Raw genomic sequence first — 20,889 nt, 5'->3', positions numbered from 1 at the left:
TTAGGGCGTGTGAATGTCAAAGAAAGGGTACCAGCTCAGGAGCCCCCTTTATGAACCAGACATGGCCCTTATATGCACTACATAATCGGCCATTTATAGGAATGGCTAGCCTACTGAATTCCCCTTCAGTGGCCGCTGTAAGAAATGTATGGCCGTCTCGCCCCAATAATCCCCTCAATCACATGATTTATCATCAATTCCCACCAGATATTGGGGAAGGGAAATCTTTAAATACAAAGATATACAATTATTATGCATACAGCATGATATGAAAACTCATGATATACCCCATTTTTGTTAAAGCATGACGGCCGCCAATAAGCAGGACAGCCATGTCTCCTCTTAGCGTATTCTCACATGGGCCCTATATAGCAGGCACTACCTTCTATTAACCCATTTTATTCTGTTGTGCAAATTATTAATGTGGTTCATATGGCGACTGTCAGATGCAATTTGTGTCACTGTGGGGGTAGTCGCCGACCAGTATTGGCCCATAGCAGAGCATAGGCTTCACATTAGGAGATGTGCTGTATGTACTAGCCATTTCCATGTCCCTAGCCTCATGTTATAGTCACGTCGATGGCTTCCATGCAAACAATTTGCCTGTGACAGTTTTTACCAGGGATGTCCCATTAGGCCCAAACTCTGTGTGACCTTGTCATCTGTCCCCTCAGCGTGCACGCTGCATAATGACAGGCCAAGGGACGACGCACATGGTGGCGGTACACCAACGACACGGCTGCCTATGTGTCTCATCCTGCCTCATGTTACTATGGTTACAGCTGAGCAATTCACCATTTCCATACATTGAATAGGAATCCATGGGGGAAGCCAGCAATGAATATGCGAGTACAACAAATGAGAGGCGTTTAGGCCCAGAAATAGAATAAAACACATACTAATACATTAGAATATGCTGACACATGAAGGTAGCTCCTTCTGTACAGACAGTGCACTGCGCTCTCCGAATATGGCGTCACGGTGCTGTACAGCTATGGCGTAGAAAGGCTGTACTCACACAAGAGAAGGCAGGGACGCAATTACGGTAATACGATGCACAATATTAGAAATTAAATCATAAATGGGTTGTACTTCACGCCAACAGATTAACTACAACCCCCCTTTTGACATGACGTTGGGGCAGGTACTAAAAACTGGTGCAATAAATGGAGTGAAAACACTGATAAGATTTGATTTGGGCATTTATAACAACGAAATGTTGCAATTTGTGCAAACATTTACTGCAAACGTAATGAAAAATTTTGCAGCAAAAAATAAGAATTTTTTTTTCTAATCTATGGTCTTCATATACAAAAAAGAAAAAGTATAACGGCACTGCTGTGGGGTCAGACAAGCATATGCTGAATGGAGTGCTTTTTGATAGAGATCGCCTCTATGGATTCCGGGTGCTCATGCAAAAACAGGGAGTATGCAGCAAAGAAGAAAAATGCAGATAGCACTCACCGGTCCTTAAAACTTCATCCTTTATTCAAACTTTAAGATGTCATGGCCAGAGGAACAGGTTGCTGGGATGTGCGAGCTGGTGTAAGACGACGGCCGTTTCGCGCCAATTAGCGCTTAAATGGGTCTCAATCTATGGTCTCGTTGCAATACTGTCTTAGCCAATTTATAGACAAGCCACCCGCTGTGTGATTAAATGCCCTGCCATGGGGAGAGATGTCAGGTGAACTATTCTATGAAGGGACAAATATACTTGTTACTCGAGATTTCCCGAGCACGAGTATTTTTTAGTGCTCGGAGATTTAGTTTTTCTTGCCGCAGCTGAATGATTTACATCTGTTAGCCAGCATAAGTACATGTGGGGATTCCCGAGAAACCAGGTAACCCCCACATGTACTTTGAGAGATTAATGAAAAAGCACACAAAAAGGGGGAACACAGAAGGACTCTAAGGACCATGATATATGCAAACAGGATCTAAACTACATTGTTGCTGAATAAAATGTATTAAGAAAAAAAAAAAAAAAAGAATGTTCTTAGCGCATACATTTGTCAATTGATGTGTGCCCATCAACCACAGCAAGGTGACACTTCTTTGGTAGGTTCTAAACAATTTTAAATGGGCAGGTTAGGAGCCAACACTTATTAAAAGCACCCTTGGGCTGATGGGAGGTGTGAACAGTTAGAAAAAAAGGCAGTCACAACCTCCTATTGGAAACTGAAAAAAAAAAAACCTGACCAGCACCTCTATATAGTGTGAACAGGTGCAAGCTGTAATGACTAAATAGCATGCAAAAAAAATGATTTGCGCCATTTTTCAACTTGTCTTTTGTTGTTTAGTTCTCTGAGTTTTAAGTTTATGTAGCTTTTCCAGATATTTAGACAGATTCATGAAAAGCATACAAAAAAGGGAGACACAGGAGCACTCTGTAAGGACCAATCTATATGCAAATGCAAATAGAGGACCTAGACTACATTGTTGCTGAATAAAATGTAGGAGGGGAAAAAAAAAAAAAAAAAAAAAAAGACGCGCACATTTGCCCATTTAAATTGTAGGCTTATAGCCCAAGAGAGGCATCTTTAGGATGATGGGATCCATCAGAGAAGTGCCACCTTGCCATGGTTGATGGGCACACGTGAATCGGACAGTTTATGAAATATACTCGTTACTCAAGATTTCTCGAGCACGCTCAGGTAGGTGTCCGAGTATTTTTTAGTGCTCGGAGATTTAGTTTTTCTTGCCGCAGCTGAATGATTTACATCTGTTAGCCAGCATAAGTACATGTGGGGATTCCCTAGAAACCTGGCAACCCCCACATGTACTTATGCTGGCTAACTGATGGAAATCATTCAACTGCAGCGAAGAAAAACTAAATCTACGAGCACTAAAAAAAAAATACCTGCAGTACCCCCGAGCGTGCTCGAGAAATCACTAGTTAAGAACCTTTTTTTTTCTTAATACATTATAATCAGCAACAATGCAGTTTAGATCCTATGTTTGCATATATCTTGGTCTTTACAGAGTGCTGCTGTGTACCTTTTGTATGCTATGCAGTCATTGCAGCTTGCACCTGTTCACACTATATGGAGGTGCTGGTCAGGGTTTTTTTTTTTTTTTTGGCAGGTTTCACCCTTAGCTGGATTGATTTTATGCATGCATGTTTTGCAGGATTTTGCAAAAAGTCTAACTTTTTTGCACTATAAAGTTGCCGAAAACGGTAAAAGGCAGAAATTAAAGCACCAAAGTGCTAAATTAATGAACGGTATGTCTCATTTTGATTAATTTGATGCAAAAAGTCAGCAAAAACCACAAGTTAAAGAAAAAAAACAAACAAAAAAAACAACAACAACTGCAAATTATTATGTTTTGAGCCCTAAATGCACAAACAAGGGGTCATGTACCGCTAGCTGATTAGATGGAGGGAGGCAATCAAGCCCGCATACTCGGTTTGAGCTAAAGAATACGAGGAGGTACGCACAAGTCAATTAGAACAGATCTAAAAACTATAGTAACACAAACAGCGTAAGGCTATATTCACACTTTGCGGATTTTGCTGCGGATCCGCAGCGGATTTGACCGCTGCGGATCTGCAGCAGTTTCCCATGAGTTTACAGTCCAATGTAAACCTATGGGAAACAAAAAACGCAGTGCACATGCTGCGGAAAAAAACACGCGGAAACGCTGCGGATTACATTCCGCAGCATGTCACTTCTTTTCTGCGGATTTTCACCTGCTCCAATAGAAAACTGCAGATGAAAATCCGCAGAAGAAAACGCAGTAAAAACCGCGATAAATCCGCAGTAAAAACCGCGACGGGTTTTCACTGCGGATTTAGGAATTCTGCTGCGGAAAAATCCGCAGTGGAATCTGCAAAGTGTGCACATAGCCTAAAGCTGAGGACAACCTAATACAATGTGAACGGTCTCTGAATAAAGAGCATAGCAAAGACCTAAATAAAGCATTTTATTTACATGCATTTTTGAACATTAAGGGTATGTACACGTACAGGATTTCTTGCAGAAATTTCCTGACAAAAACAGACATTTCTGCCAGAAATCCGCATGCGTTTTTGCGCATTTTTTTTCCCGGAGCTTTCCCAATGCATTAAATTGCGGGGAAAACATGAAAAATCCGCAAAATTAATAAACATGCTGTTTTTTTACCACGATGCGTTTTTGTTCGCGGAAAAAACGCATCATGTGCACAAAAATTGCGGAATGCATTCTAAATGCGTTTTTAGAGCAAAAAAAATGCAAATGCAAATCCTGAACGTGTGCACATACCCTTAATCGTTTTCTTTGGATATTACAGTATTTCATTTCTGCTTTCATATGCGAATTACGGCAGTCGCACCTTCCTCGCACTACCTGGGATGTGTCACCTTATATTTTATTCACTCGGCAGTCCAATCTGCTTTTCATTCTCACCACTTTAACAGCTCAGACACATTTTTCACATGAAACCCAGAGATGGAATCACGAGAGGTTTCTCAATGAAGGCCCAAATCCACTGGGGCAGTAGGGGGGGCTGAGGGGGGGGGGGGGGAGGGTTGGGGCGAGTGCACGCTGCCAAACGTCACATATGGATTGCATGTGAGCGGACAGCAAAACTCTTCGTGACTGCAGCACGTCGTGGGCATGAGCTTACCTGCTACTGCTGCTTTTTTTCGATTTGCTCTTCCTCTTCAAGCTGTCCCTCTCCTTGCTATTGTAAGGCAACATGGAAGCATAACCATGCTCGGCTTCTGCATTAGACAAGAGACATCTTTTAACCAGAAGACTCATTAAAAGCCTTGATCTAAGCACTAGTGACAAAGTAATGTGGCAAAAGCACAGACCCCATCAGAAAGAGTACACAATGTCATCATAAACAGAAAAGTAAAAATATATCAAATACAACAACCACTTTTCCAAATTGCACATAAAAAACCCCAAACAAAAATAAAAACAGATTGATCATATTAAAATACTGGCAGATTACGAGATGCCATAAAGAGCAATTCCATTGCAGGGTTAGCATTGACACCTACCACGAAACAAATGCTATAGCATTAAATGCGCAAATGGTCAATTATGCAATTCTCGGATATAATCAGCAGAGAGTCCAAGATGGAAGTCCACTTAAAGTAACCAGACTCCACAAGGCTGCTTTTACACTTACCGTTGTTTTGCGGCCCCAATAGATTGCTATGGGGTTGCAAAAATGGGCTGCAATAATTTCACGGTGCGCCATGAGCCGTATGGCCGTGAAAAAAGATTGAGCCTGCTCGATCTTTTTCATGGCTCACGGGCACAGCCCCCATTGAAGATCAATGGGGCCGCAAAAATAACGGAAGTTTGTTTTTGTGGTGCACTGTGACTTCCGGTTTTGCTGACCGCCGTTTTTCCCCCCCCAATACTATTTCCATAGTATTGGAAAACCGAAAAACTGCGATCCGCAAGTATTTTTGAAGTCTGTTATTGCGGTAGACCATGAAAGTTGCGACGATACCGCCCGCAAAAAAGACCTGCAATAACGAGTGGCAAAAAACCACGGCAAGTGTAAAAGTAGCCTAAGGCGACATTCAAAACCCAAGACAGGAACAAAATGAACATATACCATGCTGTAATTAGTAATAGCAATAGGGCATATAAATAATATTGTGTACTTAGAAGACACAGTTTTTGATTAACAAAAACAAACAAAAAAAAAAAAACAACGTAAAAGCCATCGAACCACGTCATGGTGTTCTAAAGAACCATCCCGAACTTGGGTACACCTTGACGTTGGTGGGATGGCTTTACTTTTTTTGTTTTTCTCCAGGAAGTCAGCTTTATGCATGCTTTTCATCTGAGGCATAAAACAAGCTTTAAAAAGGCAATATAAAATGTCAATAATGGATAACAACACAATGCAGAAGACAACAATGAGAGATACTCAAGTTCCTAGGTATTAAATGCAGCACATTCATGGGCGTTTTCAGTACATGCTGGCATTTTATCAGATAAATGACAAAAAAAAAAAATATAAACACACACACACAAATAAGGCTCATGTTCCTTCCAGCATAGTAGGGTACCCTTCCCCCTCTGGAATCAGTTGTGACCGCTAGTAACAGGCACACACACACACTGATTCCTCACTGTGTACAGCCCATGCACCCCTCGCTGAAGACCTCCACAAATACAAGACCACTTTTTTCCTTTTTTTTTTTTTTAAATGCAAATACCCTTGTATTTTTAGCATGAGCTTATATACATGTCAGAGCCTAGAAAAAGAGGCAGGCCCAAATCCATGCAGCTCGGTGCTGCATCACGTGAATTATTCAATAAATTAACATAATAATAGGAGGCGGCACAAGTGGAAAAATATTTGGAAGATAATTAACAACTATTATGGAGAGATGCGGCCGGGTAATTACTGCTTTCACGGTCCCGCCAGCGCTTGGCTATACCAAGTATAGGGGGATTAGGACTGGCTGTGTACATGTTTATGGGGACGACATTAGCACACATTGTACGGAGCTGCTCGGTGAGTACCACACGGGGGGCGCCAGGAATCAGCATGTGCGGAGATGGGCATCTCATCTGATGGAGGAGCCTGAGCAGCCATTAGTAACCTGCTCTGGAGTGATTACCCCGCTCATAAACGGGATCACTCATATGTGCACTCATGACGGCACCGTAATAACACAACAGCTTATGGCGATGAGTGTGGACGTGCAGAAGGAGCGCAGCACTGGGGGATCTGCACAGAAATAATGCTGCTCCTGCATGCATCATACACTGAGCAACCTGGAGGGGTGGCCGCAGAATATTTACTACTGTACACTAATGTGCTCATTATACATCACACACCGGATATTACTGTATATACATAGTCCGTGCGACAGGACAGAAAGCCACGTGTATGTCAGGTATGTGCACGTGGATGGCAACAGACGGCGCACATGGCATCATATAGCATGACAGCATACACAGGTGCATTGTGGGAAAATGATAGGCAAATTCATGCCGAGATGCAGGCAAAATCCTGATCCTTAGTATATGCCAGGCTTCCATATAGAAATGTTAAAAAAAAATTTGAGATATAGATAGATAGAAATATATAGATATAGATATAAGTAAAAAAAATGGAAAACAGCACACAAAAAAATAGAAAAAAGTGGGCTTTTAATGCCTGAACGGCGTGGCAACGCTTCGGATATGGTGTCCTTTTTCAAGATATAGATATACATTTAGATAGATAGATCTAAAAAACAAAGGGAACACTAAAATCCCACATACTAGATATCTCTGAATGAAATATTCCAGTTGCAAATTTTTATTCATTGCATACTGAAATGTATTCAGAACAATAAAAAACATAATTATCAATGTAAATCAAAATGAATATCTCACAGAGGTCTGGATTTGAAATGATACTCATAATCAAAGTGGAAAATCAAATTACAGGCTGATCCAACTTCAGTGGAAATGCCTCAAGCCAAGGAAATGATGCTCAGTAGTGTGTGTGGCCTCCACGTGCCTGTATGACCTCCCTACAATGCCAGACCTGGACTAAAGCATCCGCCAACTCCTGGACAGTCTGTGGTGCAACGTGACATTGGTGAATGGAGCGAGACATGATGTCCCAGATGTGCTCAATTGGATTCAGGTCTGGGGAACGGGCGGGCCAATCCATAGCTTCAATGCCTTCATCTTGCAGGAACTGCTGTGACACTCCAGCCACATTAGGTCTGGCATTGTCCTGCATTAGGGGAAACCCAGGGTCAACCGTTCGAGCACATGATCTCACAAGGGGTCTGAGAATCTCATCTTGGTACCTAATGGCAGTCAGGCTACCTCTGGCGAGCACATGGAGGGCTGTGCAACACACCATTACTGACCCACTGCCAAACCAGTAATGCTGGAGGATGCTGTAGGCAGCAGATCGCTCTCCACGGCGTCTCCAGCCTCTGTCACATGTGCTCAGTGTGAACCTGCTTTCATCTGTGAACAACACAGGGCACCAGTGCCGAATTTGCCAATACTGGTGTTCTGTGGCAAATGCAAAGCGTCCTGCACGGTGTTAGGCTGTGAGCACAACCCCATCTGTGGATGTTGGGCACTCAGACCATCCTCATGGAGTCGGTTTCAAACCGTTTGTGCAGACACATGCACATTTGTGGCCTGCTGAAAGTCATTTTGCAGGGCTCTGGCAGTTCTCCTCCTGTTCCTCCTTGCACAAAGGCGGAAGTAGCAGACCTGCTGCTGGATTGTTGCCCTTCTACAGTCCCCTCCACATCTCCTGGTGTACTGGCCTGTCTCCTGGTAGCGCCTCCAGCCTCTGGACACAACGCTGACAGACACAGCAAACCTTCTTGCCACAGCACGCATTGATGTGCCATCCTGGATGAGCTGCACTACCTGAGCCACTTGTGTGGGTTGTAGAGTCAGTCTCATGCTACCACGAGTGTGAAAGCACAGCCAACATTCAAAAGTGACAAAAACATCAGCCAGAAAGCATTGGTACTGAGATGTGGTCTGTGGTCCCCACCTGCAGAACCGCTCCTTTATTGAATGTGTCTTGATAATTGCCAATAATTTCCATCTGTTGTCTATTCCATTTGCACTACAGCATGTGAAATTGATTGTCAAAGAGTGTTGCTTCCTAAGTGGACAGTTTGATTTCACAAAAGTTTGATTTACGGTACTTGGAGTTATATTCTGTGGTTTAAGTGTTCCCTTTATTTTTTTGAGCAGTGTATATGAGGACACTGCTGTGCACGGTTCAGTGGGCAGGTGACAGACACATACACTGTATATACACACACACACATATATGAGGACACTACTGTGCACGGATCAGTGGGCAGGTGACGGACACACACTGTATACATATATATGAGGACACTGCAGTGCACGATCAGTGGGCAGGGGACGGACACACACTGTATATACACATATACATGAGCACACTGCTGTGCACGGATCAGTGGGCAGGTGACGGACACAGTGTATATACACATATATATGAGGACACTGCTGTGCACGGATCAGTGGGCAGGTGACGGACACACTGTATATACACATATATATGAGGACACTGCTGTGCACGGATCAGTGGGCAGGTGACGGACACACTGTATATACACATATATATGAGGACACTGCTGTGCACGGATCAGTGGGCAGGTGACGGACATATCACACACTGTATATACACAGATATCTAAGAACCGACGCATGACCAGCTCTACCGTCTCCTAGTGTATCCTCACCCACCCCCTGTAGACTGTGAGCCCTCGTGGGCAGGGTCCGCTCTCCTCCTGTACTTGTGTGTACCTCGTTTTACTCATGTTTATTGTACTGGTCTATATTTGCCCCGTTCAAAACTAAAGTGCCATGGAATAAATGACGCTATGTAAATGTACTGTATAATAATAATAATAATAATAATAACAATGACACTGCTGTGCACGGATCAGTGGGCAGGTGACGGACACACACTGTATATAAACATATACATGAGGACACTGCTGTGCATGGATCAGCGGGCAGGTGACGGACACACACTGTATATACACATATATATGAGGACACTGCTGTGCATGGATCAGTGGGCAGGTGACGGACATACACTGTATATACACATATATATGAGGACACTGCTGTGCACAGATCAGTGGGCAGGTGACGGACACACACTATATACACATATATATGAGGACAGTGCTGTGCACGGATCAGTGGGCAGGTGACGGACACATACACTGTATATACACATATATATGAGGACACTGCTGTGCACAGATCAGTGGGCAGGTGACGGACACACACACTGTATATACACATATATATGAGGACACTGCTGTGCACAGATCAGTGGGCAGGTGACGGACACACACTATATACACATATATATGAGGACAGTGCTGTGCACGGATCAGTGGGCAGGTGACGGACACATACACTGTATATACACATATATATGAGGACACTGCTGTGCACAGATCAGTGGGCAGGTGACGGACACACACACTGTATATACACATATATATGAGGACACTGCTGTGCACGGATCAGTGGGCAGGTGACGGACACACACACTGTATATACACATATATATGAGGACACTGCTGTGCACGGATCAGTGGGCAGGTGACGGACATATACACTGTATATATGCATATACATATATGAGGACACTGCTGTGCACGGATCAGTGGGCAGGTGACGGACACATACTGTATATACCAGGGTGGATTTGATTTAAATCTAACTGATTTAAATCACGATTTAAAATCACGATTTAAATCACTAGTCAGTAAGGATTGATTTAAATCAGTGATTTAAATCAAAGTTTCTACCTAACTGAATTTGACTCCGCAGAGGTCCCAGTCTCTTCTTCACAGCAAAAATGTTACAGCATGAACAGAGTTGAGAAAAAGACCTTAATCCTATTGTTCTACAAACCTATGAATACAGAATCAACCCCTTCAGTGCCAAGTCCAAGAAGTTAGACAATATGTTTCTGATTGTTTGAAGTGGAATAGATCTGCACAACACAAGAAGAATATGAATCTAAGTGTGAGGAGGAGGAAGGGCAAGCAGACAAGAAAATGAAAGTGAAACTTTGAGCACAATACTGCAGCATAGCCACAGACAGACAAGTCTGGATCTGTTTGTGTGTACGATCTGAGGTTTATTACATTCTTTCCTTATAATGGCAGCAGGCCGTAAAAGAGACCCAGTTTGGGAATATTTTAATGAAGCTCCTTCGCCTATCGGTAAGGCAGGCATGCGTGCAAAATGCAAACGATGCAACAAAGATGCAAGGTCTGGTAGCGCGAATGAGGCAACATCATGAGAAGTGCGGTGATGAAGATGAGGTTGGGACCTTTGCGGAGCCAAATTCAGTTTTGAGAACGCGTAAGTAAAGCGAGCGTCTGTGATAATATAGGAGAGAAACTGCCCACTAATCCTACAGAAACCTCTGGAAGAGCATGGCATTGTGAATGTTACACATATACAGCCTTTATTCTACTGAGTTAAACAACTCAGCTTTATCTCATGGTGGAAGAACCTTTGGATGGTAAAATATTTTCCTCAAAAAGCAGTTTATTGAAAAAAATCCGATTTAAATAAAAAAAACCCCGATATTTTTGATTTTTTTTTTTTTAAAAAATTGATTTTTATCCACCCTGGTATATACACATATATATGAGGACACTGCTGTGCACGGATCAGTGGGCAGGTGACGGACACACACTGTATACATATATATGAGGACACTGCTGTGCACGATCAGTGGGCAGGGGACGGACACACACTGTATATACACATATATATATGAGGACACTGCTGTGCACGGATCAGTGGTCAGGTGACGGACACATACACTGTATATACACGTATATGAGGACACTGCTGTGCACGGATCAGTGGGCAGGTGATGGACACACTGTATATACATATATATAGGAGGACAGTGCTGTGCACGGATCAGTGGGCAGGTGACGGACACACACACTGTATATACACGTATATGAGGACACTGCTGTGCACGGATCAGTGGGCAGGTGATGGACACACACTGTATATACATATATATATATATATATATGAGGACAGTGCTGTGCACGGATCAGTGGGCAGGTGACGGATACACACTGTATATACACATATATATGAGGACAGTGCTGTGCACGGATCAGTGGGCAGGGGACGGACACACACTGTATATACACATATATGAGGACACTGCTGTGCACGGATCAGTGGGCAGGGGACGGACACACACTGTATATACACATATATATATATGAGAACACTGCTGTGCACGGATCAGTGGGCAGGTGACGGACATATACACTGTATATACACATATATGAGGACAGTGCTGTGCACGGATCAGTGGGCAGGTGACGGACACACACTATATACATATATATAAGGACACTGCTGTGCATGGATCAGTGGGCAGGTGACGGACACACTGTATATACATATATATATGAGGACACTGCTGTGCACGGATCAGTGGGCAGGTGACGGACACACTGTATATACACATATATATGAGGACACTGCTGTGCACGGATCAGTGGGCAGGTGACGGACACACTGTATATACACATATATATGAGGACACTGCTGTGCACGGATCAGTGGGCAGGTGACGGACACACACTGTATATACACATATATATGAGGACAGTGCTGTGCACGGATCAGTGGGTAGGTGACGGACACACTATATACATATATATATGAGGACACTGCTGTGCACGGATCAGTGGGCAGGTGACGGACACACACTATATACATATATATATGAGGACACTGCTGTGCACGGATCAGTGGGCAGGTGACGGACACACACTGTATATACACATATATTTGAGGACAGTGCTGTGCACGGATCAGTGGGTAGGTGACGGACACACACTATATACACATATATATGAGGACAGTGCTGTGCACGGATCAGTGGGCAGGTGACGGACACACACTATATACACATATATGAGGACACTGCTGTGCACGGATCAGTGGGTAGGTGACGGACACACTGTATATACACATATATATGAGGACAGTGCTGTGCACGGATCAGTGGGCAGGTGACGGACACACACACTATATATACACTGTATACACACATATATATGAGGACAGTGCTGTGCACGGATCAGTGGGCAGGTGACGGACACACACACTATATATACACTGTATACACACATATATATGAGGACAGTGCTGTGCACGGATCAGTGGGCAGGTGACGGACACACACTGTATATACACATATATATGAGGACAGTGCTGTGCACGGATCAGTGGGCAGGTGACGGACACACACTGTATATACACATATATATGAGGACACTGCTGTGCACGGATCAGTGGGAAGGTGACGGACACACACACTGTATATACATATATATGAGGACAGTGCTGTGCACGGATCAGTTTGCAGGTGACGGACACACACTGTATATACACATATATATGAGGACAGTGCTGTGCATGGATCAGTGGGCAGGTGACGGACACACACTATATATACACTGTATACACACATATATATGAGGACAGTGCTGTGCACGGATCAGTGGGCAGGTGACGGACACACACTGTATATACACATATATATGAGGACACTGCTGTACACGGATCAGTGGGCAGGTGACGGACATATATACTGTATATACATATATATATGAGGACAGTGCTGTGCACGGATCAGTGGGCAGGTGACGGACATATATACTGTATATACATATATATATATGAGGACAGTGCTGTGCACGGATCAGTGGGCAGGTGACGGACATATATACTGTATATACATATATATATGATGACACTGCTGTGCACGGATCAGTGGGCAGGTGACGGACACACACTATATACATATATATATAAGGACAGTGCTGTGCACGGATCAGTGGGCAGGTGACGGACATATACACTGTATATACACATATATAAGAGGACACTGCTGTGCACGGATCAGTGGGCAAGTGACGGACACACACTATATACATATATATATAAGGACAGTGCTGTGCATGGATCAGTGGGCAGGTGACGGACACACACCATATACATATATATATAAGGACAGTGCTGTGCACGGATCAGTGGGCAGGTGACGGACACACACTATATACACATATATATGAGGACACTGCTGTGCACGGATCAGTGGGCAGGTGACGGACACACACTGTATATACACATATATATGAGGACACTGCTGTGCACGGATCAGTGGGCAGGTGACGGACACACACTGTATATACACATATATATGAGGACACTGCTGTGCACGGATCAGTGGGCAGGTGACGGACACACACTGTATATACACATATATATGAGGACACTGCTGTGCACGGATCAGTGGGCAGGTGACGGACACACACTGTATATACACATATATATGAGGACACTGCTGTGCACGGATCAGTGGGCAGGTGACGGACACACTATACACATATATATAAGGACACTGCTGTGCACGGATCAGTGGGCAGGTGACGGACACACTGTATATACATATATATATGAGGACACTGCTGTGCACGGATCAGTGGGCAGGTGACGGACACACTGTATATACACATATATATGAGGACACTGCTGTGCACGGATCAGTGGGCAGGTGACGGACACACTGTATATACACATATATATGAGGACACTGCTGTGCACGGATCAGTGGGCAGGTGACGGACACACACTGTATATACACATATATATGAGGACACTGCTGTGCACGGATCAGTGGGCAGGTGACGGACACACTGTATATACACATATATATAAGAGGACACTGCTGTGCACTGATCAGTGGGCAGGTGACGGACACACACTATATACATATATATATATATAAGGACAGTGCTGTGCACGGATCAGTGGGCAGGGGACGGACACACACTGTATATACACATATATATGAGGACAGTGCTGTGCACGGATCAGTGGGCAGGTGACGGACACACACTATATACACATATATATGAGGACACTGCTGTGCACGGATCAGTGGGCAGGTGACGGACACACACTGTATATACACATATATATGAGGACACTGCTGTGCACGGATCAGTGGGCAGGGGACGGACATATACACTGTATATACACATATATATGAGGACACTGCTGTGCACGGATCAGTGGGCAGGTGACGGACACACACTATATACACATATATATGAGGACACTGCTGTGCACGGATCAGTGGGCAGGTGACGGACATATACACTGTATATACACATATATATAAGGACAGTGCTGTGCACGGATCAGTGGGCAGGTGACGGACACACTGTATATACACATATATATGAGGACACTGCTGTGCACGGATCAGTGGGCAGGTGACGGACACACACTGTATATACACATATATATGAGGACACTGCTGTGCACGGATCAGTGGGCAGGGGACGGACATATACACTGTATATACATATATATATGAGGACACTGCTGTGCACGGATCAGTGGGCAGGTGACGGACACACTGTATATACACATATATATGAGGACACTGCTGTGCACGGATCAGTGGGCAGGTGACGGACACACTGTATATACACATATATATGAGGACACTGCTGTGCACGGATCAGTGGGCAGGTGACGGACACACTGTATATACACATATATATGAGGACACTGCTGTGCACGGATCAGTGGGCAGGTGACGGACACACTGTATATACACATATATATGAGGACACTGCTGTGCACGGATCAGTGGGCAGGTGACGGACACACACTGTATATACACATATATATGAGGACAGTGCTGTGCACGGATCAGTGGGCAGGTGACGGACACACACTATATACACATATATATGAGGACAGTGCTGTGCACGGATCAGTGGGCAGGTGACGGACACACACTATATACACATATATATGAGGACACTGCTGTGCACGGATCAGTGGGCAGGTGACGGACACACACTGTATATACACATATATATGAGGACACTGCTGTGCACGGATCAGTGGGCAGGGGACGGACATATACACTGTATATACACATATATATGAGGACACTGCTGTGCACGGATCAGTGGGCAGGTGACGGACACACACTATATACACATATATATGAGGACACTGCTGTGCACGGATCAGTGGGCAGGTGACGGACATATACACTGTATATACACATATATATAAGGACAGTGCTGTGCACGGATCAGTGGGCAGGTGACGGACACACTGTATATACACATATATATGAGGACACTGCTGTGCACGGATCGGTGGGCAGGTGACGGACACACACTGTATATACACATATATATGAGGACACTGCTGTGCACGGATCAGTGGGCAGGGGACGGACATATACACTGTATATACATATATATATGAGGACACTGCTGTGCACGGATCAGTGGGCAGGTGACGGACACACTGTATATACACATATATATGAGGACACTGCTGTGCACGGATCAGTGGGCAGGTGACGGACACACACTGTATATACACATATATATGAGGACACTGCTGTGCACGGATCAGTGGGCAGGTGACGGACACACTGTATATACACATATATATGAGGACACTGCTGTGCACGGATCAGTGGGCAGGTGACGGACACACTGTATATACACATATATATGAGGACACTGCTGTGCACGGATCAGTGGGCAGGTGACGGACACACTGTATATACACATATATATGAGGACACTGCTGTGCACGGATCAGTGGGCAGGTGACGGACACACACTATATACATATATATATGAGGACACTGCTGTGCACGGATCAGTGGGCAGGTGACGGACACACTGTATATACATATATATATGAGGACACTGCTGTGCACGGATCAGTGGGCAGGTGACGGACACACTGTATATACACATATATATAAGGACACTGCTGTGCACGGATCAGTGGGCAGGTGACGGACACACTGTATATACATATATATGAGGACACTGCTGTGCACGGATCAGTGGGCAGGTGACGGACACACTGTATATACACATATATATATAAGGACACTGCTGTGCACGGATCAGTGGGCAGGTGACGGACATATACACTGTATATACACATATATATGAGGACACTGCTGTGCACGGATCAGTGGGCAGGTGACGGACACACACTATATACACATATATGAGGACACTGCTGTGCACGGATCAGTGGGCAGGTGACGGACACACACACTGTATATACACATATATATGAGGACACTGCTGTGCACGGATCAGTGGGCAGGTGACGGACACACTGTATATACACATATATATGAGGACAGTGCTGTGCACGGATCAGTGGGCAGGTGACGGACACACACACTATATATACACTGTATATACACATATATATGAGGACACTGCTGTGCACGGATCAGTGGGCAGGTGACGGACACACTGTATATACATATATATATGAGGACACTGCTGTGCACGGATCAGTGGGCAGGTGACGGACACACTGTATATACACATATATATAAGGACACTGCTGTGCACGGATCAGTGGGCAGGTGACGGACACACTGTATATACATATATATGAGGACACTGCTGTGCACGGATCAGTGGGCAGGTGACGGACACACTGTATATACACATATATATATAAGGACACTGCTGTGCACGGATCAGTGGGCAGGTGACGGACATATACACTGTATATACACATATATATGAGGACACTGCTGTGCACGGATCAGTGGGCAGGTGACGGACACACACTATATACACATATATGAGGACACTGCTGTGCACGGATCAGTGGGCAGGTGACGGACACACACACTGTATATACACATATATATGAGGACACTGCTGTGCACGGATCAGTGGGCAGGTGACGGACACACTGTATATACACATATATATGAGGACACTGCTGTGCACGGATCAGTGGGCAGGTGACGGACACACTGTATATACACATATATATGAGGACACTGCTGTGCACGGATCAGTGGGCAGGTGACGGACACACACTGTATATACACATATATATGAGGACACTGCTGTGCACGGATCAGTGGGCAGGTGACGGACACACACTGTATATACACATATATATGAGGACAGTGCTGTGCACGGATCAGTGGGCAGGTGACGGACACACACTATATACACATATATATGAGGACAGTGCTGTGCACGGATCAGTGGGCAGGTGACGGACACACACTATATACACATATATATGAGGACACTGCTGTGCACGGATCAGTGGGCAGGTGACGGACACACACTGTATATACACATATATATGAGGACACTGCTGTGCACGGATCAGTGGGCAGGGGACGGACATATACACTGTATATACACATATATATGAGGACACTGCTGTGCACGGATCAGTGGGCAGGTGACGGACACACACTATATACACATATATATGAGGACACTGCTGTGCACGGATCAGTGGGCAGGTGACGGACATATACACTGTATATACACATATATATAAGGACAGTGCTGTGCACGGATCAGTGGGCAGGTGACGGACACACTGTATATACACATATATATGAGGACACTGCTGTGCACGGATCAGTGGGCAGGTGACGGACACACACTGTATATACACATATATATGAGGACACTGCTGTGCACGGATCAGTGGGCAGGGGACGGACATATACACTGTATATACATATATATATGAGGACACTGCTGTGCACGGATCAGTGGGCAGGTGACGGACACACTGTATATACACATATATATGAGGACACTGCTGTGCACGGATCAGTGGGCAGGTGACGGACACACACTGTATATACACATATATATGAGGACACTGCTGTGCACGGATCAGTGGGCAGGTGACGGACACACTGTATATACACATATATATGAGGACACTGCTGTGCACGGATCAGTGGGCAGGTGACGGACACACTGTATATACACATATATATGAGGACACTGCTGTGCACGGATCAGTGGGCAGGTGACGGACACACTGTATATACACATATATATGAGGACACTGCTGTGCACGGATCAGTGGGCAGGTGACGGACACACACTATATACATATATATATGAGGACACTGCTGTGCACGGATCAGTGGGCAGGTGACGGACACACTGTATATACACATATATATGAGGACACTGCTGTGCACGGATCAGTGGGCAGGTGACGGACACACTGTATATACACATATATATAAGGACACTGCTGTGCACGGATCAGTGGGCAGGTGACGGACACACTGTATATACATATATATGAGGACACTGCTGTGCACGGATCAGTGGGCAGGTGACGGACACACTGTATATACACATATATATATAAGGACACTGCTGTGCACGGATCAGTGGGCAGGTGACGGACATATACACTGTATATACACATATATATGAGGACACTGCTGTGCACGGATCAGTGGGCAGGTGACGGACACACACTATATACACATATATGAGGACACTGCTGTGCACGGATCAGTGGGCAGGTGACGGACACACACACTGTATATACACATATATATGAGGACACTGCTGTGCACGGATCAGTGGGCAGGTGACGGACACACTGTATATACACATATATATGAGGACAGTGCTGTGCACGGATCAGTGGGCAGGTGACGGACACACACACTGTATATACACATATATATGAGGACACTGCTGTGCACGGATCAGTGGGCAGGTGACGGACACACTGTATATACACATATATATGAGGACACTGCTGTGCACGGATCAGTGGGCAGGTGACGGACACACTGTATATACACATATATATAAGGACACTGCTGTGCACGGATCAGTGGGCAGGTGACGGACACACTGTATATACATATATATGAGGACACTGCTGTGCACGGATCAGTGGGCAGGTGACGGACACACTGTATATACACATATATATATAAGGACACTGCTGTGCACGGATCAGTGGGCAGGTGACGGACATATACACTGTATATACACATATATATGAGGACACTGCTGTGCACGGATCAGTGGGCAGGTGACGGACATATACACTGTATATACACATATATATGAGGACACTGCTGTGCACGGATCAGTGGGCAGGTGACGGACATATACACTGTATATACACATATATATAAGGACACTGCTGTGCACGGATCAGTGGGCAGGTGACGGACACACACACTGTATATACACATATATATGAGGACACTGCTGTGCACGGTGCACACGTGACTCTTCCGCCCGCTCCACGGCCAGGCTGGAGCGCCAGCAGCGCACAGATCGTCGCTCACCTCTCTCCCTCCGCTCCAGATACTCCGCCGCTTCCAGCAGCATCTGGATGTTGACACAGACCGAGGCCGCCATGTTTCCAGCACCGGGAGCAGGAGAGAGTAGTGGTGGTGACAGGGCACGGTGTACCGGAGGGGGTGGTGACAGTCCGCGGGCTGAGCGGTGTGCAGTGTGCGCCGGGCTGGTGCTCAGTGTCCTCAGCCTTGTCCCGGTGTCTAAGTAACCGAGTCTATGGGGGAAGTGCTGGGATTGTTGTTTATCTGCTCCGGCTAAACACGCCCCTTTCTCACCAGCACAGGCACGCCCACTGGCACAGTGGCGAGACCCGATTGGTCACGTTTCAACGGCACAGTTCCAACCCTCTACTTGCTATTGGTCTTGATAACACATGGGGCCGACCAATAGAACATCTGGAGGGAGGGGCAGGAATTGCTGTCAACAGACTTTGTCTGTGATTGGCCAATGTCGGTAAATGGCACGCCCATATAGGGCTGGGCACGCCTATTCAGCTGTTTGCCTATCCGAGTGGGCAGCTCCTGGAAATGTGTTCCATCCGTGGAGGTAGTGACGTCATCAACAGGCATGTCGCTACCATGTAGTTAATTATCGCTAAGCAGGCGCTACGTGTCAGTGTGCGGAGAGCGCTGCCTGCTCACACTCCTCAGCTCACTATGTATGGATAGCCGCACAGAGCGGTCCTGGTGACGTCATCGGCGGAGCGCAGCTGTCACTCACAGCAGGGACCCCCTCTGTGACGTCACCCGCATCGTCTCTGGAAATAGACCGCATTACGTAATGCGGTTGGCTGACAGGTCACGTGACCAGGGGTCTTCACTGTTTCACCACGTGATTTGGAACATTGCTGCAGTGCAAAATCCCTGAGAGCGGCCGTGTCCACCGGAGGGAACGGAGGGGCAGTGACACACTGGGGGCTGCTCCGGTCTGGAGGGCGGCAGCCGGTCTCGGCCCCGTTTATACAGCTGACTGTAAGGCCGGAGTCACGCTACAGCGAGATACCGCCGAGTCTCCTGTGTGTGATCCCGGCCTTACCTTACACTGTATCCTGCACGCTCCGAATTATTCAGCCCTCATGACCGGCATCATTGGTGCAGCTCCTCTGGCTGTTGTGACCTGCTACCCCGTTGACATGTCCGCCCCTGCACTTCCGGTGACATGTC

At 45.6% G+C, this 20,889-nt stretch overlaps 1 protein-coding gene across 2 annotated transcripts in view; it reads right to left on the bottom strand.

Annotated features, from left to right (window-relative positions):
* MXD1 (MAX dimerization protein 1) overlaps positions 1–20,013 on the bottom strand; it is a 38,663-nt gene extending 18,650 nt beyond the window's left edge. The window contains exons 1-2 of one of the 2 annotated variants that reach the window (XM_069766537.1): positions 19,714–20,013; positions 4,609–4,705 (exon numbers count right to left, since the gene is read on the bottom strand). In XM_069766537.1, coding sequence (XP_069622638.1) covers positions 4,609–4,705; positions 19,714–19,786 — 170 coding nt within the window. In that variant the 5' untranslated portion in view covers positions 19,787–20,013. The remainder of the gene's footprint in view (positions 1–4,608; positions 4,706–19,713) is intronic. The other variant, XM_069766536.1, reaches the window with a different exon arrangement.
* Between the last annotated feature and the right edge of the window lie 876 nt (positions 20,014–20,889).

This window comes from Ranitomeya imitator, chromosome 4 (genome assembly GCF_032444005.1).
Source record: "Ranitomeya imitator isolate aRanImi1 chromosome 4, aRanImi1.pri, whole genome shotgun sequence".
In the NCBI taxonomy this organism is placed as follows: domain Eukaryota; kingdom Metazoa; phylum Chordata; class Amphibia; order Anura; family Dendrobatidae; genus Ranitomeya; species Ranitomeya imitator.
This window is presented reverse-complemented; position numbering and strand designations above follow the sequence as displayed.